We start from the raw sequence: 15,550 nt of genomic DNA, 5'->3' as shown, positions 1-15,550 counted from the left end.
AGTAAGCAATTTTTTTCAAAACCGTTAGCTTGACGAATGGTATCAACGTCACAAATTAAACGTGCTTTGATTACGAATTAAAAGTTTTAAACGTATTCTATGATTAATGTTTTAGTTCAAAAGCAGAGCACTTTTCAAATAGACAATTGAAAACATTTGAGAATTCTTTGATTGTTCCTGAAACATACATACAATAACGACGTTGACATACTTCGTTATAAACAACCAACTGACCTAATTTTAACCTTTAGGGGAAAAGTGATGAGTAATTCATCATCATCATATCAACCTTTAACTGTCCACTGCTGAACATAAGACTCCCCCTTAGTGGATTTTGCCAGTAGTTGCCACGCTTGACAGGCGGATTGGCAACCGCAGTTAGGCTTTACAGATGTTTAAAGAGGGACGCTACTGCCCATCCCTTGCCCTCCTCTTACGACACTCGTGGGAAAGGAAGGTGTGGTCTATTCTGTGCCGAAACCACACGGATACGGATGAATAACTTATTATTAGAAATATAACTTGTCATGTTGATTTCGACCCGGTTCCAAGTGATTTGATTTTATTATCTTACTTAGCATCATGATGATAGCCCGCTAGCGTATACCGATAGTGCAGGTGAAGTTACTACTTCATATTAACCAATAAAAAAATATTTTAAGGGAAGTAAAAGAATTTTAAATAATGGACAACATCAAGTTTATTGCTAGCAATAAACTAGTCAGATAAGGCAACTATGAATAAGTAAATAAACCTTTTAAAATGGTTATAATTAATTTGTCACGATGAATTTGTTTCCTTATAATCTTTCACTAGTTCTAGGCGATAGCACAGGCGGGATTATAATCAATGTCTCACAAAGTGAGAGAGAGAATTACCTATATTAAAAAGAATATTTTTTTTAATATAGTATTTTTATTACGCATCAATATATAAAAAATAAAATGTCTTGCATTTAATGATAATATGGATTAAAATGAAATATCAATTTGAAAACAAACCACAAAGTGATAATTACCTATAAAATTTTTTTTAATAGTATTTTTTTCGCATCATGCAGTAAAAAGTGGTAAATGAAATATCAGAAAAACTTAGCTCTGTTGTTATAGCAACAAATTTCGGAGATATTAAGTAATAAATTCAAAATACTGGTCATAATGACTGCTCCGTAGTTCGAGTATTAAAAGATAACCGAAATTACTCATGATAGGAATTTATAACTTTATAAATGTGAATAGAAAAATTAATTTCTAGCAAACTATTTAATGTTAATTTTCTTTATATATTATTTAAATTTTCTGTAAAATGTTATACAAAATATATTCTTTCTTTTAAGTATGTACATATTTTTGAGTTTTTCTTTACAAGAGACATTTTTTGTGATAGAATATATGTAACCTGTAATTCCTTGTTCTTAGATGTAACCTGTCACAATTACTACACTTTAACATAATGACCATTGAGATATTAAAGATCCAAGGGCTTTACAAAAAAAAACTTATTTGTTTATTTATAAAATTATATTTCATTATCTCATTGTGTTTTGTGTAAATACGTGTAGTCATATAAATTATATTACTATACATATCGAATTGATCGCAGTAATGGCTGTTAAACAAACGGACACTGATGTAGTGGTGTAATAATAGAATAGCAGAACAAGCTTTTTTGGATAAAGGGAGAGCTCCACGAGTTTTCCACGAGTTTCAAATGATATAATTACGCCATACACAGATGTTTCGTTAGGAATGAGTTACAGTTTCAAATACCATTTACATTTGCTAATTTATACTATTTAAAAAATTACAGATGCAAATAAAACAAATAATGTTATGTATATAATATAATTATTTCCAAAGCCTTACTAAATATCCTATCCTACTGTAACACAATATCAAAATTAATTAACATACACAAGTTTTGTATTCTAAATTTCACTCTAAGCCTACAAGCAAAAGCTGTCTTTGTAGAACTATATAAGTATGCAATAAAATAATTCAAATTGCAGGTCTCAGATAATGATGCTGGCAAAAATCTAATCTATTATTAGTAATTAATATGAAACATGCAAAAATTGTTGGAATAGAACCAGTTAAGAATGGTAACGTGACACCACCGACGGCTGCCACTAGCTCACTAGTTACTATAATAGAGAGTACAGGATGAAAGCAACATTAAACAACTAACAATTTCACGAAGCTTAAACAAGCATTTATATTTATTAAAATAGCCCTTTATAAATCTTAACTATGTGAATGTTTGAGATCCCTTCAGCAAAATACAATTGTGTGCGATTATTAAATCACAGAAAATAATCACGGTATTCATAGGTTACTAACCCACGGAGTGGTGCGACGCTACATCGTTCTAGCCAGTAGTCGCAGTATGTATATTATAGAGAATAGCACAAACTTTTAAAATAAGAAGAGGTGTAGAACCGAGAATTGCGAAAAAGCTTGGCTAAACAGGAAAAAAGTTTGTACCACTATTTATAAAATCTTGATCTTACATAACGATACATCGCTACACCACTTTGTGAATAAGTTGCCTTATTTATATACTAAGTTCTATGTGTTGCTATAGACAATCAACTATTATCATTAACTATTTATATCTAACACAGAAGATAAAAATACTCTAAATCTATTTGAACTACAACCAAACTAGTGAGCGACGCCGAAGCGGTTAAAAGTGATACATTAATACAAAAAGTAAAAAGGTTTGCATATACACTTATTGTACAGAAATAAAGAATGCATGCAATAATAAAAATTTTATAAACAAAAATGTTTTGAGAATTTAAATTCATGTTAATTCAGTCATAGCTCCACTCAACATTTTCATTGTATTATTAATCTAATTCAAGTTTTCTGAAAGATCCAGCGGTTGAGTGTATATCTTGAGTAAGGTCATTTTTCTCGAGAGCATATAGATCAACATACATATCATCTAAAGCCAGCAACTCATCTCTATGTTTCAAAAGATTGCGCTTTAGCTCTTCAATCATGTCTTTAAGTGGAACAGTCCCACCATATTCCTTTGGTAAAATGGCTGGATCGACATGTTTTGTAAGATCCTCGCTGGTACGATGAAACTGTAAAAAGCATACAGATTAGAAAACATAATATCTTACTGATAAAACATGTACATTCTATGGATATTATTACAATGATATTGGTATAATTGGTAGTGGCGTTTCAGTGTGAATATAGGTTCAAATCTGAAAGTACCTAATTTTTGTCTGTGGATTGGTCAAATTGACAGTGACACGTCGCTGGCAAGTTTAAAAATCAAGAGCGGGAAAATATAACTTAAAAACAACGAAACTGGAAATTAATAATCTCGAAATTAGATATACGTTTATAGAGAGTATTCTAGCAAAGGTATATAAATATTGCATATATAGAATAATTATATTAAAAAAAGAATTATCAGTCCTTACCATAACTCGATCTTTAAGTTTTTCACTAAGTAGAGATACAGCGAACTCAAAAAATCTGACCCCGTACTGTGGAATATTTACGAAGTGTGTACGTTTGTGTCGCATCGGTGTCGAATTCTGTAAAACAATACATGGAATATATTATCTCATTTAATATATAAAATGCTGTGTGTAAGGAAGCAAAAAGTAAGAATAAAGTCCACATTTCATATTTCGTTTATTGTTTAGCGTCGTGGTCTAGTACCTAACTAACTAACTAACTAACTTTATTTTTTTTATTGGATGAAAATGGAATGATAACCCTGCGCTAATGGCATACACTGGCGGGGCACCAGTGAAGGGTGATCGATGAGGATGAAAACAGGCCAGTTAGCCCATCATGATGAATTCATCAGGAATTAATGATGATAGTTTCCAGGGGGAACCGCGAGGAGGTCGACCTGATATGGTATATTGCTAGCAATGAGATTCTTAGTCTCTATTACTAACAATCCCTTTCCCCCCAGCTGACTTTATTACGTCACATACTTATTGGTCGTATTGTACGCATAGGATCCTAAACCATTTTATCGAAGAATAGGGATTGTAAGTAACAAGGTCTAGCGATCCTATTGCTACTGACATATCCTATTAAGTCGACCTCTATCTAATTTTTCCCGGAAATCATTGTTGTTAATTCTTGTTGAAGTCGTCATCTCTCACTGGTGCCCCGCCAATGTATACTGATAGCGCAGGTGAGATTACCATTCCATTTTCACCCATAAAAAATCCATCGTATCTAAAGTTGTTATGAATTTGAATCTACCCTATATTATAACATCAAATAATGCCACTACGAGACATTGTTTATAATGATCGTCATCATTTAAGACAACCATTTTACAAAAAACAAAGGATAGCTAGTCTCCTTTACATCTATCAGGTTGAATTCCACCTAGAAAATATTGTAGTTAATTAGTGGTGAATTAGTCACAAGAAGCCAACTGTTCTAAATTCATCGTCACTCATCATCTCTCAACGGTGAGGTACCATTTTGTTTTCAACCACAAAAAAATACTTGGTGTGTTTTTCAACTTACTTGTATACAATTGAGCATGATGCGAACATCACTCAATGACCACAAACTAACGTGGGGCATCTGCATACCGGCTTCATCGTTGACGTGGGTATAGCCGAGCAGCTGGGAGCGCGGCTCGTCCAGTAAAAGTTCCACGATCATGGAATGAACGCGCGCCATTACACAGCTGTCGTAGACATGGGGGTCGAAGCGGCCTGCCGAATGACCAAATATTGTTTACAGTTAATCGACACGAACAATTCTTGTTCTTAGACTTAAAAAAAAAAACTATTAAAAAAGAAAGTCATCTGAAAAAAATAACAATAAATAATGTAATTTTTTTTTCTTATAAGTATTTTGTAATTTTTAAAGGAACAGCAATAAAAAGTATTTATCTGTGTTATGCAATAGATGCTTGACAGGCCGGCGAGCGTGTATGATAAGATTAATAAATGTGGAAGAAGCGAAAGAGGTTTGATTGAATCGAAGCATTTGGCGTTCCATTGTTTCTGCCTACCCTAATAGGAGACGGACGTGACAGATATGTATGTATGTATAGGAAAAACCTAAAAATAATGATAGGGACAATAACGGGCCATTGTCCATTAAACAAACATTTATACACAAAAGGAACCACAGACAGCCCTCTATGTCAAGGCTGTTTCAACACCGAAGAAACGGCTGCTTACGAAATCCTGGAATGTGAAGCTGTGGCTCAACAACGTTTAGAAATCTTCGGAACGGTGAGGTCGCTCTGTGAGTCCTGTGAAGATCCCAGGAAGCTTCTGTGCTTCTGGGCAGAGCTAGGTTGGCTGTACTAGCCACGACTCATACGCACAACGGCCCAAATGAGAGACTAAGCGCAGAAAATAGAATCCTATTTACATTTCATTACATTACATATTATAATATACTTAAATGTTTTGCTCACCCATACAAGAAAGCACAACCCTTCTTCCCTCCGCGTCTCTCTTCGGCAATGGTACCAGGTATCCAGCGTCGATTACCGCCGCAATTTTAGGGTCTAAAGGATCCAACTTTTGAAACCAGTGCGGATACATTTGTCGTATGGTTAGGTAGCGTTCCAGCATTGAACATGCTTGTGGAATGGAGTACTTTTTCGTACGTAGAAACCGCAGAAGGAAAGGAGCATCTGTAAAATATAAAAACTTTGATATGAAACTTTATAAAACTAATGATCGACATCGGCTTTGCCATGACATTTATAACGCAAGCTATTATTAGAATTTTGTTATATAATGCAATTATAATAATAATTGCTTTATATAACAAATTGATATTATATTTTTAAACCAGTCGAGCATTCTCGACTACTATACAGGTATTTTTAATGGATGGTAATGGAATGGTAATACCGCCTGCGCTATCACTGGCGAGGCACCAGTGAGAGATGGATGATAGGTGACAATGAAAGCAGGTCAGTTAGCCCATCGTGACGAATTACACTAGAATTAACCACGATGCTTTCTAGGGGGAACCGTGTGGAGGTCGACCTGATAGTGTGTATTGCTGGGTCAGCTAGACTCCATTACTAACAATCCCTTTTCCCCCTTACTATACAGGTAAGTCAATCTAGTTAGTATTAAAATATCATATTATTATTATATACCTATTAATTAGATATTTCATAGTGCAAATATAGGCACTAATAAAAAAAAAATGTTTAGCTGGTAGAGAATGCCATTCGGCATTAAGCTCGCAATTCATACAACTTTTTATTATGTAATAAACAATAAATAAATGATTGGACCATTATTGTATAATTGATAATACCGGACACAAGAACCGCAAAATCCTATAATAGTATCCTGTATGTATTTGTAACAACAGTGTTCACGTTTTCGCAACTTATCTCAAAAGACAAGTAGAGAATGACAAGCATCGTTTACAAAATATTAGTAGGCTAATCATTCGGGCGAGCTGTTCGATTCTGTTCTGTGCATACGTGAAATGTCTAGTATGGTATTTGTAACACATTATAATGCGATGTAGGTTGAGAGGGGCACGGTGTGAATGTGGCGAGAATAATGCCTGCGAACTAAACTCGACATTAATGCTGAGGACTAATGAGGAGTAAAGAGCTGTCTTTTGTATCAGTGATTGCATTCACTTTCTTTCTCTTCCATAAATAAATAATGCTCGTGACTGTAAATGTAATTTCTGATAAGGTGTTCAAAAATATTTATTGACTGTATAAGATATATGTGGGTGTATACTCATTCTCTTTGATATTATATAGATTATTATTTACACAAATCAAAATTTTCTAATACATTACTAAATTATTAAATTAAATGTGTTATTTTGACCACAACCTACATCAAAATTTGTATTTTATATTATAAAGGTACATTTCCGTACGGGCAGTTGATGTTTCTATAAATAAATCCGTCTCGAAGGATCAAAATGCGCAATAAATGTACTGATAGGTAGTAGTTTAAAAATGGTTTCTTCCTTACAGAGGAATTATTGCATGGAGAGTTTCTCTCACCTTGACCAAAGAATCAACACTTCATACATGATTATTGACTATGTATGGTTATTAGAACAATAACAAATGATAATTATATGACATATATAATGAATTCTATGACGATAATATCAGAGGGCCTACCATGAAGTATTTTCCGAAATTTCGGGGACGAACGAAACAGAAATTTGATGTTAAAATTACATAATACATGTTGTTTAAAATTATTAAAAATGTTAAAATATCGTTCCTCTGGACTATTAGAATAGGATTTATGATGAACGAAATGTTAAGCTCCATTTACTGGGTCGATTTTGATACGAACAAAAACACGAAATTAAGCCCGAAATTTCGGAATTTCATTTCATGGTAGACCATCAGCTCTTAGGTTTGTTTTTTTGTTAGATAAGTAAAGAAGTAAATAAAATTTAGGTACTAACTATCAAAATCACAAACTATTAAAATAACTCAGTATCACAGAATTAGAACTTATCTCAATATACATTGACTCGTCACAGACTAAAATATTTATTCAATAAATAAAAAAGTGTCATATGTATTTGTCTCACGTTACATCTCTCTGTGGTTTCAATTTATATTAGCCAGCAACAACCCTATGTAAGCAGCGCATACTAATATGCATTATTCGTATCCTCCCGTGACACGAATAGAAAGGATCCACTCGCAGAGTACTCATCAAGAAGATAATTTATTTTATTTTAAAAGTTATTTATACTTGATTCTAGATTTTGCTTGCGACTTCGTCTGCTTATAAAGTGGACATCTGGTTACACATTGTACATAAATATCTCTCAAGTATCAAATGGCATATTTATTGTAGTTATAACTCGGCCGTTATTCATTTTAATTTTCGATCTGTGCATTTTAACATTATAAATTGACTGGTTACTTATTATTTATAACTTGCAACTTTATTCGTTTGTAAGTGAATTTGGATTATAAAAAATAGGAACCGTATATGTAATATTTGACGTCGTATAGCCTATAAAGATGAACTTCAATTTATATGAATCTATGTATCATATTAATAGTATTAAATCGTTTATAGTTATATTAGTTATGTCAAACTTTACTAAACCAGCATCACTTCAAACAAAAACTAATTGTATGAAGTGTATGTAACCATTTCTTTATGTTGATATTTCTAGTCGGTCACATAGATTAATTTTCCAATTTTGTCAATATAAGACTCTTAAATAATATAGTTCTTATCTCCTCTGTAGACTAAACATACATACGTACCTACACAGTAAGATAGATTCTAATAAATATTACGATACTTCTTTTTGGCAATTAGATAAAAAATTACAAGTATTTTATACGTTATTTACCTGTCCGAGATTTCTTTATTGCCGGGTGTTTCTCAATAAAATGTCGCATCTGCACAAGTGCTTGTTCTCTCAAGCCTGCCTCCTCTCTTAACTCTACCCTAGCTCTCTCCCTTAATTCCACCGGTAACTCCCCCGTCTCTCTTTCTTTAGCTTCTAAAATTTGGAGTCTCTCATCTTCAGTCAGTCGCGGTTCTATATCAGGTTTCGGCTCATGTTCACGTCTACATTCTTCAGGTTGGAGAACAGACGTCGCCATTTTTTCCTACCTGAAAAAAGAAATATCTTATGAAGCAGAGTATCTAGTAGAACCATAGATTAAAGATGACTGCGAAATTGAACTAAATTCTTATATCAAAATCAGCCAGTATTTTTTTATATTTTAAATAAGTTACGTAGTAACTTGTAAAACAGGAAATTTTAAATATGCTACCATATAGTCTTCAGTATTTCCTCTTCAATTTTACTTATACTTTGACATATAAAATATACATAATAAACGTGACCTATGACAAACATAAACCACGCTATTGTGTTTGGTAAAAAGTGAAATTGGCAAATTGCATAAAAGTCGAGACGCAGTCTAGTCAGTGGTCCAAAATGATGAATCACTTTTTCTTGTGGAAACTGTTTATATTGATTTGCATTAGCAAGTATCTAATTAAGCTAAACAAAACCTATTTCTAGAAAGACTTTTATCAACTTTTGGAGGTAATTAACTAATTCAGGTAAGTTATGACCTTGTATACTTTTTGTATAAAATCAAAATATTTTAACCTCAGTAATAATGGTGGAATTACGGGGTTAATAGACATGTTAGTTATATGAATAGGTGAATAGCTTTAGGTCTTAAGAAACCCCAAATATTTATAAAATATATTGATGATTGCAAAATACTTTATACGACGACGGAAACGACTTTATAAGCAGACAGATGCTTCTGGCATATTAATTTATCTACCTTCAGCAAGCAACAACACTGTATATTAGTTTGAAACGGAATAAGAGAAAAAAATTATAGAAGATCGTATAACTAAGTGCAATTATTCTTATGGCATAAGATTAAGTATAATATTGAAGTCATCATCATTGCCAATGCATTATAAAAGATAAATATAATAAAAGATACCATGGACGTCATTTGTATTCGTTAATCACCTAAAAGAGACTGAAGAGACAAACTTTTCAGCATGAGTACCTATGTCACACTTGTATATTTGCCATTGAGCATTTGAATATGATATTCAAAACACTGAAGTCGTGAGCCTTTGAAAGTTGTATAAAATTATCGCACGCAAATTTTTCTTAAATATTTCCATTTTTACCACCGACTATCACCTTTGAATAGACGATACAGTAAGACTATTCGACCAATCAGAAAACACTATTTTGTTTTCGAATTCTAAATTCAAAAACATGAAAATGCCATATATTTTTTTTTAATAATCACGGGAGGTTGGCAAACGACACGACCTAAAAGGCAGTCTTACGTATTACCAAGTACAGAGGTAATAATCAGAATCTCTACATAGTATAAAATAATGTCACTTTCCGCCATCTGTACGTTTAGATATTTTAAACTATGCAACAGATTTTAATGTGGTTTTCATCAATAGATATAGTGATTCCAAAAAAGGATATATATATATATATATATATATATATATATATATATATATATATATATATATATATAGTTTAATATTCTTTTGTGTTGATTTGTTGAAATATGATAATAGTTCAAGATATCAGAAAAAATCAAGTCGACTGAGAGTTTTCATCCAAAATGCTGAAATATAACGAAATAATCTATGAAAAAATTTTTTTTCTTCATTAAAATTACAAAAAAGTCAGCGATGGAATTTTATGTTATACATATACCTTCTTATAACCATTTTAATGTTTAAAAAAAATATACAAACTAAGTGATATAATAGTAATATTATTAATCGGTTCACAGTGTCATCGTATTGTTTCTACATTGCATCCATGCGAAGCCGGGGCGGGTCGCTAATAGTTAATAAACTAAGAACAAATTGTTTTTGCGACATAATATCCAATTCTTTTGAACTTCTTTTCATTCCTTTCCTCTTCAATGATATTTATTGATCATCAGGTCGACAGCGCGGTTACTATCTTTAAAGTATGAAAATTAAACAGCTACTTAACCTTCTGCCTGTTGCTATGTCATTAACTCAGTCGTGTTTGTCTCTGATTTGTCATCAATGGTATTTTATAATAGTGAGTAAGTACATTGAACATTTAGAAAACTGGTTCTGGGAATATTCTAAGTATATACCTATTATAATTCACCGATTTCTATTCCGCGGAGCAAACTCGTGACCTTCAAACTTGATTATGAATGCCAAACTTTCACTCGCTTTCCATCTCTGGTTGGACTTGATACAGCCATATAGAGTACACAAATTAGAACAATTATAATATTATATCTTTGTATTTTTTATTTAGAATACATAATTGTATCTATCTATTAATTTATCATACTGTTTTAAACTTATAAAAAAGAAATCGCCCGAGAATGTATCAAACACGTGCGAATAGGGCACTTAAGCCAGTAAAAGAAGTTTCAGAGCGACTTTTTGTTCCTTGTACTTCGTATTGCGAGATCTGTAATAAATATATATTTCTTACAACTAAAAAATCCAATGTTTTCTTATTCTTGTACTAATTAATAAGAATTGTTTATTTAAGGTACGTATACCAATCCAACCTGCGGTCCCGGTTAAACGCGTTTATGTCTTTTGTATGTAAAACAAACAATTTTTTTTTTACATATTCTAGTCAGAAAAATTTAAGTAACAATGTAAACTTATTTAAAACTAATTAAAGACAAGGAAATTTTAAGACATTAACTGTTGATACGAATGGACATGTCCTCCTCTACCTAAAAGTTGTATGCAAAGATCGATGAGCGGGAGAATAATAAGAGCGATAGATATGGTATAGGTTATGGTCAAATAATATGTTCTGATCATCATTTAGATTTGAATATAGAACAGAGAAACAGAGTACTTAACTATCCTTACTAATTTAGGTTATTACTCTGCAAAGGAATTTTTTAATGACAAAAAAATTATAAATGATAAATAGATAAATAGGTAATGTGTTCATTATGTTGCAGCTTTTATAATTATAATTATATGTATTTTTATCTATAAAATAATGAAAATAAAAATAAAATAAATACAAAATAAAAGAGTAATATTTTTGGTGATTGTCTGTGCAGTGAGTGTATTGACAACCATGACTAGATAAGTAATAAGTAATACAAAAAGTGACAAAATATTACTGCAATATGTATGTGTTAAATTCCGACGAGTTAATTATTTTTATTTGCTTGTGTAAGTTTTAATATTACCTTGCCAACATTATGACAGAATAAGATTGGACTATAATTTTCTTCTGATGTAATAATCTATAGCAAATAAATGAATTGTAATTTTAAATTATAAATGAGTTTGATTATTAAGAAGCGAAAGAGGTTTGTTTGAATCGAAGCACTTGGCGTTCCATTGTTTCTGCCTACCCTAATGGAAGACAGGCGTGACAGATATGTATGTATGTATTTGATTATTTGTTTGTTTTACTGCCTTAACGTTTTAACCAATCACTGCGACATTTAATATAACGTATTATGATAAATGGGATGGAGAAAGATATAGGCTACTTTTTATACTGGTCAATAAGCATATCCCGATCCTGCGACTGAAGTCGCTGGTAAAAGGTCGTAAAGAATTCATAGGGTTACTTAATTTGATATTCCATTGATTAGAACCTATATAAGCCATATCAATAAGGCGATTTGGAGTCCACGAGCGAATCTTACCGTCGGTGAGTGACGTCATTGCTTTGTAATCCTTTTTAGACCTTATTCATTTGTGATAGAATTCAAAATACATTTTAAATATTTCTTTGCAGATCCTTGCTAGCTAGCTTACATGGACTTGGTTATGAGTTAGCTGTGATGCATGATAATACTGTAATTTAATGAAGTCTGCACCTTACATGAAATAGTTTATTCTTTTTTTTTTTTAATAAACAAGAATAATTGAAAACGTTAAAATTAAGTGGATGCGATTGACATCACGGCATTTTCATTTTGATATTTTGTGTGCACTAATTATTCGCGTCAGGGGTGTTCTTCTCTAGAAATCTGTCCGATTCTAGAATAAGAGAATATGGGTATGCGACCCCGGCCTCCCGAGCCGCTGCAGTGTCCCAATCCTTTCCGCAACTGCAGTGTCCCCCCCCCCCCCTTCCTTTCCCACATAACTCCCTTATTCCTCTTATTTACCAATTTCCTTTTCGCATTTCCAACGTTCCCTTCGTTTTTTTCTCAATTCTTTTCTCCATACTGTAGGTAGCGGAAACCACCAACAAATGCATTCCCAAAGAGGGTGGACGTCAGGCAGGTGACTGATCGTAAAACTAAGCCAAATCTTTTTGTAATATGGATAAAAAATTATTACGCCATACCCGTATAATAATTGGAATCAGAGTAGGAAGAAGAAGAAATGTCTACTAATTATTATTATTACAGAACCAATACGGGAATAAACTCTCTGAATTGCAAAAATAATTCTGCAACGATTTTAGTATAATCGTTCATTATTGGCAAAATTATTTTGTATACAAAGAATAAATACAGACAAATTAAATATGAATCTGTTTGAATTCGATCGAAAATATTTTTTATTATAATCAAACAAAAAAAAAAAATTAAAAAGTGGTGAATTGCATTGAAAATATCGAAAGTTGAGCATTCGCGCGCTTAGTCCAATTACATACGTCTTTAGGAAAATGCCGCGGAAATGTAGAGAAAACGTAGTAACGTGAATTCCATTGAATATGTAATATTCTCGCTGATTTGTTAACCAATTACTAATACCTACTTAAATTAACTCGGTATGTCTACAAATAAAGTCAAAAACATAAATATAACAACAAACAGTATTCCGTATTTGAATTGCCATAAAAAATTAAAAGAAATACAAACGTACTCTTCATATTTTCATCGACATTATCTAAAAATCATTACTATTAAACTAAGGCTTCAAATAAAAAAAAACACATTAAAATCGGCTCATCTGTTTGAGTGTTCAGATGGCACAGAAAGGTACAAACACAGACAAAGGTTCACGATACCCAAAGATGTAAAATCTTTGACGACAGCTGTCTTATTCAGCCGTATTTCATATATGTTTGCAACGACGTCATTTGTGTAATTAAAAATTAATTTATCGATCATTGTATTTTAATTTAAGTACACACAAAATAAAGTTGCAACCTGTGTCTTTAAGTATCTAGTAAATGTCGTATTAGTCACGTTAACAATCTCATAAATAAACCCATTTGAACGAGTCAACGGACTAGCGTAAAACTGCTGTTAAATTCACCAATACATCAATCATAGGGTAAAAACACCGATAGCTAGCATTGTTGTCACTTACACATTTCCAATTTCGATATTCGGGTAAACACCGTTGTTGCGGGCACGTCACACGGTACCCGACGGCCAGTTGGGACTGGCGCGGCCGGTCGATGCACCCGGTCCTGACCGTTAGCTCCCGAAATATTGCGACATAGGCCCTTAGTGATACAATGACCATGCACTCCATAAAGGTGTTTTATATGGGATATAACATGTAAATATCACACAGTTCTAATATGTGATGATAAATTTTTATTGTTTAATTTAACATTCCTTTGAAAACGGTTATGGCCCGTATTACATTTCAATTTAACACAATATTTTTAACCGACTTCAAAAAGAAAGAGGTACTCAATTCGGTTATATTTTTTTGTTTATTTATATATAATTTTTTTAATGGATAACAATGGAATGGTTACCCCGCCTGCGCTATCGGTATACACTGGCGGGGCACCAGTGAGGAATGATAAGTGAAAATAAAAGATCAGGTCAGATAGCCCACCGTGATAAATACACCTGGAATTAAGCACGAGGGTTTCCAGGGGGGACCACATGGAGGTCGACCTATCGGGATATATTGCTTACAATAAGTCTGATACTTCCTATTACTAACAATCCCTTCCCCCTTCCCCCATATTAGCCTTTAACAGTCCACTGCTAAACTTAAATCTCTTTAGTGGGTTTTGCCAGTAGTTGCCATGCTTGACAGGCGGAATGGCAACCGCAGTTAGGCTTTGGGGATGTTTTAAGAGGGACGTTGCTGTCCGTCCTCAGCCTCCCTTAATCTCCTCTTAATACACCCACGGGAAAGGAAGGGACGGCCCTTTAACAAAGGCGTATGTGTCCTCTTAGACCCATAGTTGGAAGCATCACTCTAGATCCTGGAGTGGGCATCATACAATTCCAGGGTGAGCACGGGGCAACTAATGAATATGTCTACCAACATGTTACTGTAAATGTTTTTTTTTTTTATAATGTCCACAATCCTATAATTAACAAACAAATTTATCCCGTTTATTTTATCCTTTTTCGGGATGCCTGGTACGCTACCTATACACCGATGGAAAATCTATTAAGATCTATTCTTACTAATATAGTAAATGGGGGGAAAGGGATTGTTAATAATGTGGTATAACTGCCCTGTTGCTAGCAATATACCCTCGCATGTCGACCTCCACGCGGTTCCCCCTGGAAACCATCATGGTTAATTCTTGTCGAATTCATCATGGTGGGCTAACTGATCTGCTTTCATCCTCACCTATCATCCCTCACTGGTGTCCTACCAAACGTATGCCAATAGCACAGGTGGGGTTACTATTTCATCATCACATGATGTAACCCAAATTTAAATTCAAAATCCTGACCCAGAGTTTTATTATTTATCGTAAAAGTAATAACGAAGTGGATGATTTTATTCGCATCTATCATCTGTCATTAATACCTCAATGGCGTAAACTAGAAGACACAGGTTACTGTTTCACTTTCATTTTTTTTTTTATTAGATTTATTGAAAAATCATCAATAATGGTTTAGATTTACAACAAAATTTGATCAGAAAATAACGCGTATGAAATACACAAACAAAAATAAAGTCCTTTGTATTCGGTTGAAAATCGTAATTACTTCCTGATTCACGTTAAAAATAATCCCAAAACATACAAAGGCAAGTCGGGGAAAAAAGAAGCGTAAGTCGACCGCGGTCGATGCACCTGGCCCGTTATTGCCGAATTACGACTGTCCCGTGGGACAATCCAAACTG

General features: G+C 33.1%; 1 protein-coding gene across 2 annotated transcripts in view; it reads right to left on the bottom strand.

The window, feature by feature from the left end:
- Positions 1–1,828: 1,828 nt before the first annotated feature.
- LOC113511080 (retinaldehyde-binding protein 1-like) overlaps positions 1,829–15,550 on the bottom strand; it is a 28,947-nt gene continuing 15,225 nt past the window's right edge. Inside the window, exons 1-6 of one of the 2 annotated variants that reach the window (XM_031912146.2) lie at positions 13,811–13,889; positions 8,343–8,608; positions 5,431–5,652; positions 4,521–4,714; positions 3,443–3,559; positions 1,829–3,094 (exon numbers count right to left, since the gene is read on the bottom strand). In XM_031912146.2, the coding sequence (XP_031768006.1) occupies positions 2,852–3,094; positions 3,443–3,559; positions 4,521–4,714; positions 5,431–5,652; positions 8,343–8,598 (1,032 nt within the window). In that variant the 5' untranslated portion in view covers positions 8,599–8,608; positions 13,811–13,889 and the 3' untranslated portion in view covers positions 1,829–2,851. Of the gene's footprint in view, positions 3,095–3,442; positions 3,560–4,520; positions 4,715–5,430; positions 5,653–8,342; positions 8,609–13,810; positions 13,890–15,550 lie in introns of those variants that run through there. The other variant, XM_031912145.2, reaches the window with a different exon arrangement.

This window comes from Galleria mellonella, unplaced genomic scaffold, assembly GCF_026898425.1.
Source record: "Galleria mellonella isolate WM207_F2 unplaced genomic scaffold, CSIRO_AGI_GalMel_v1 utg133, whole genome shotgun sequence".
Taxonomy (NCBI): domain Eukaryota; kingdom Metazoa; phylum Arthropoda; class Insecta; order Lepidoptera; family Pyralidae; genus Galleria; species Galleria mellonella.
Note: the sequence above shows the minus strand (reverse complement) of the source record. Positions and strands in the feature narration are given on the sequence as shown.